General features: G+C 25.8%; 1 protein-coding gene across 1 annotated transcript; it reads right to left on the bottom strand.

Annotated features, from left to right (window-relative positions):
* Nucleotides 1-1,512: 1,512 nt before the first annotated feature.
* On the bottom strand, nt 1,513-3,820 carry OCT59_027313 (uncharacterized protein; the record flags this gene model as incomplete). The annotated part of the gene is made up of 6 exons (XM_066136871.1): nt 1,513-2,456; nt 2,530-2,718; nt 2,802-2,861; nt 2,930-2,975; nt 3,050-3,129; nt 3,193-3,820. The coding sequence occupies 6 exons, from the start codon at nt 3,818-3,820 to the stop codon at nt 1,513-1,515; spliced, it is 1,947 nt and encodes a 648-aa protein (XP_065993314.1).
* Nucleotides 3,821-4,962: the final 1,142 nt, after the last annotated feature.

Raw genomic sequence — 4,962 nt, 5'->3', positions numbered from 1 at the left:
AAAATTGGTTTGGTCTTTAACTAAAAATTAATTAATTCCTTTTTTACATAAACAAACATTAATATATATATACACAGTATTATTGCTTTTTCTATTATCACAATTAATTAACGTAATCAATGTTGTTTATTTCTATCTCATACTTTTTTTTATCACTAAATGTTTGGGATAAAAAATATTCCATTTTTTTGACATACTTATATATGCATAACCTTATCTTATGAACACAATTGTATTACAATAATTTTTAATGATGAATTTTATAGAAAAAAAATTTATCATTTTTATTATTATTTTACATCCTCTTCTTATTACAATAAATAAATTAAAAGAGGAAATGAAGAATTACCAAACATGAAAAAAATTGTCAATAATGTAATGTACGATAACGGAAATTTTACTCATATGCTAAGAAAATGAAATGAAATTTAAATTATTTGGTAAACAAACTTGAATTTATAGTTTTATTGATTTTTATTTGTAACCATTTGTAACCTAAAATTTATTCATTAGGTTAAATAGCAATTGAAGCAATCATTTTTTCAGTAACATTATAATGGTGTCAATTTACGTTAAGTTGTTCTTGAATATATATTGTTGTTTAATTAAAACATATAATTAGCAATAGTAGCTTGTTATGGTTTTTCCTTATCTTACTTATATTTCCTTTTTATTTCTTGTTATGGACTTAAGCTGACTTGAGTTTTACCTAAAGAAAAAAAAGAGAAAAGAAATGTTAGTATGTTAGTGATGTTCCTACAACAAAAAAAAAATATAAACCGACTCTTTAACTTGCCAGTTTTCAAATTTCAAGTTCAGGAGTACAATTATAGAAAAAAAGAATAAAAACCTGTTTGATGTAATGATTGAACGACTGTAAATAGACATAATTTATTTTTTGCATAAAATAAAATTTCATCATGGTACGATCACTCATCACTGTAGTAAAATCATTTTTATAAAGTGCGACTCATTGTTAGTAGTTAGATTTAGAGTGGGATTCAGATTATTATAGCCATTTTTCTAAATTCGAAAAATCAATTTTATTAACCAGCAGGTAAGTAACTATTTCCAAGTATTTATACAGTATATATTATTTATTTCGGATTTATAATTAATGATTTTTGCAAGTCATCTATTGCTTCGCCATAGTAATTTTGCCAATAAGATATTTCTCTACAAATTAAATAGTTATAGAACCACTTTCATATTCATTTTCATGAAAAAAATTTCATTTCATATTCTGTATTAAATTTGGTATTATTTGTTAGTTTCATTTGACACCAAATAATGGTGGAAAATAATTAAAACTTATTAGAAACATAGTATATAACGTATATGACGTTAAAATTAGGAAGCAGCCTAGCTAAGTTATAATAAAAAGAATGGAGTGAATGGTAGAGGCGAAATAAACCATAAAGTACTGTGATGTTACCTACATAATAATCGAAGACCTTATATATTTAGAACTTTTTTTTCATTTTTATCATAAGTTAATAATTGACTATTAATTTAATCTTGTTTTGTATTGTTTCTTGTGATGTTAAGATTATCCTCTCTAACAGCTTGAAGAAGTTCATTTTTCAAATTTTGGACAATTTCATTTTTAACAGCTTGAAGGAGTTCATTTTTCAAATTTTGGCCAATTTCATTTTTAACAGCTTGAAGGAGTCCATTTTTCAAATTTTGGCCAATTTCATCTTTAACAGCTTGAAGAATGTCTTCTTTAAAAATTTGTGATGATATCCTATTATTATTAGGTGTTGAAATTACTTCTTGCCCATAATTATAATTATTAGTATTAACTACTGCAGGGGCTGGAATTGTTGGTTCGTGATCACTAGTTTCATTTTGGAGCGTTTGCATAATTTCTTGCCCATAATGATCATTGACTGGAATTATTATTGGTTCATGGTTGGTTGTATTTTCATTTTCGGGTGTTAAAATAATTTCTTGCTTATGATAGTTATTCTTATTAATTATTGGAGGTGGAATTATTATTGGTTCATTGGACGTACTTTCATTTCTAGGTATTTGATCAATTTGCTCATTATTATTGATATCTTGTTCACAATTTTGAATATCCCTAACGATAGGAAGCTCTTTTTCTTCTTGGCTGTAATCATTATTATTATCATTTTCATAAATAGTTTTTTGTTTATTCTTATTCCATTTATATATCAAGAAACTTCCAACTAATAATAAAATACCACTTAATAAAGATCCCACAATTATACCAGCTAAATTGTTTGAAGAAAGTGAAGGCGAAGGTGAAGACGAAGATGGTGGTAATGGTGGTGGTGGTGGTGGTGGTGGTGGTGGTGGTGGCGGTGGCGGTGGTGATGGCGATGGCGATGGCATTTTTGGATCAAATATTGTTGTCCATATATATTCTTCATTATTACTAATATCAAGCAATAATATATCACTTTCAACTGTTTTATCATAACCAACTCCTATTAAATCAAATTGTTTTTGTTAAAACTAGTTAATCTTCTTAAGTAATAATTTAAGAAATATTATATTTACCGAATGATACAACCATATATTTTCCAATTACATTTGCTTTATGAAGAGCTCTAGGCTTTGGGATTTTTCCAGAAATTTTTGGAATGTACCAATTATAATTAGCTAAATCTAATACGTAAAGTGTAGTATCTAAATATCCAGGATTTATAAAATATCCTCCAAAAATTATGACTCTTTTACCATCTAACCCTGTTGAAAAATATAATGAAAATTTACCATTAATAATATTAATCTTTTAATAATAATCATAGCGTTCTTATTTGATTACATACCAAGAACAGTGGAAAAACCACCTCTATTAGAAGGAATTTTCCCTGATGTTATGATGTTACCTAAATTTAAGAATTGAAATTAATTCACAACTGAATATAAAAATTTTCATCATAATAATTTGCATAACTTACTTTTGTATCCCAATTGTCATTAATCATATCATATATATAAATCTACAAATAATTTATTATAATTAATTAGATTCATTTTTTTAAAAAAAAAAAAATTTTATATTTACAAAATATACCTCACTTAATGTTAAAGCAGTTCCACTAGCAATATTCAAAGTATTATGAAAATAAGTAAGAGTATAATCATTATTACCGCCTAAAAATAAGCGTTCATTAATAAAATAACAAAACATATTTAAATATAAAATTACTCTCTTACCCATATAAATAATCTTATTGTTGGGCAATAAAGTGGCACTATAACGATTTCTCGGAATCGGTGCATTAATTATACTTCCTTTACTCCAACTAAGATTTATTGTATCTAAAATAAGCATTTCATTTGTTACATAAACAGTATCGTTACCTCCACTCCATAAATACATCCTTCCGTCGTTATTAATAATGCCTGTTAGACCCGATCTTCTGGCTGGATTAAATCCAGTTATTTTTGGAATACTCCATACGATACTACGTGAATCAAATGTATAAACTAATGCCATTGTTTGATCATACGAATCTCCCCCGTATAAAAATAGAGTATCATTATTTGGACCACCTTTAACTGACGTTGCAGAAGAATGAAGTGGAACCATATTAATATTTGATAAATCTTGCCATGATAATTCTTGAGTATTAAATGGTACAGAAACATCAAGATAAAAAAATTCTTTTACTCGGTTAGTTTTTAAATTATATCCACCCAAAATATACAATTTATTATCAATGAGTGTGGCAGTATGATGACTATATACACTTGGTTTAAAGGGTGTCATTTGGCAATTTACTTTAACTAATACTTGTATTAGTATCCATAATATGAAGTAAACTGAAGAATTTCTTGACATGATCGTAATTTATTTAATAGTAGAAATGAATAATATTTAAAGAAAAAAATATTTATTCACTTTTTAACGGTATTTAAATTTTTAGCGTTACACTTAGTATTAAAAACGTGGTTACATAGAACGGCGGGATCATAATCATATTCAAGTATTTATTTTTCACAGTATTATAATTAATGCACACCCACATACACTATGCATAATTTCTACATGTATTGCATAAATCATAATGTAATAATAACAAATTCAATAATTTTAAACGTTACCCAAATAATTAAATTAATTTTTTGGCTTGAAAATACGCTGTGTAAAAAAGATGATCCAATAAGAAATAAATTGTTACGAATTCTTTCGATGTTTGTGAATTGTGATAAACAAGAATGATCTTAAACCTAAATAAATATGCAGTGTATTATCGTGTTAAATTGTATTTGAAAAATTCAAAAGTAGATGACTTAAATGCTGATTGAAAAGTTAAAAAAAAAAATTCCTTGAAACTATAGTCTTGTGATTACATAAGCTTCATGATTATTTGAATTTATAAATAAAAAAAACAAATAGTATAACAATTGAATTAACTTTCACTTATCCTTAACAATAAGATAATGGTTAAAATAATAGTTTCTATTTTAATTTCTATATCAAGTAATATTATAATTAATTGGCTTCTGCATATATTTATTAAATATACAGTATATTATTGGTTGGAGAATAGCTGTCAGTCACAGGACCGAATATTTGGGACCCCATTTTACACCAATCAATGAAGGGCCCTGTGACTGATATACATCCAATAAAAAAGTGATGCATTAATTATAACATCATAAATAAGCTTTAATTTAACTTTAAATTTTATTTATTCTATTTTAATTGACTTTATAGTTTTATTTAAATTTTTCCTATAAAATTTTCATTTACACTATTTTCGTTTACTCCACCTTATTACATAAATTTACTATGTATAATCATTATTGTTATGCTTAATAGAAATATCGGTCTGGGTTAGTATTGGGCTCATTATTTGTCGTAGAGTAAAAAACAGTTCCTAATTTTTTCTTTTTTCCCGTTAGTGAATAGTGATAATATAGACCAAATCTAACTAGTAAAGAGTATATCGCCACTTACTTTATAAAAATGATTTTTTA

Source organism: Rhizophagus irregularis, chromosome 7 (genome assembly GCF_026210795.1).
Source record: "Rhizophagus irregularis chromosome 7, complete sequence".
Classification (NCBI taxonomy): domain Eukaryota; kingdom Fungi; phylum Glomeromycota; class Glomeromycetes; order Glomerales; family Glomeraceae; genus Rhizophagus; species Rhizophagus irregularis.
Note: the sequence above shows the minus strand (reverse complement) of the source record. Positions and strands in the feature narration are given on the sequence as shown.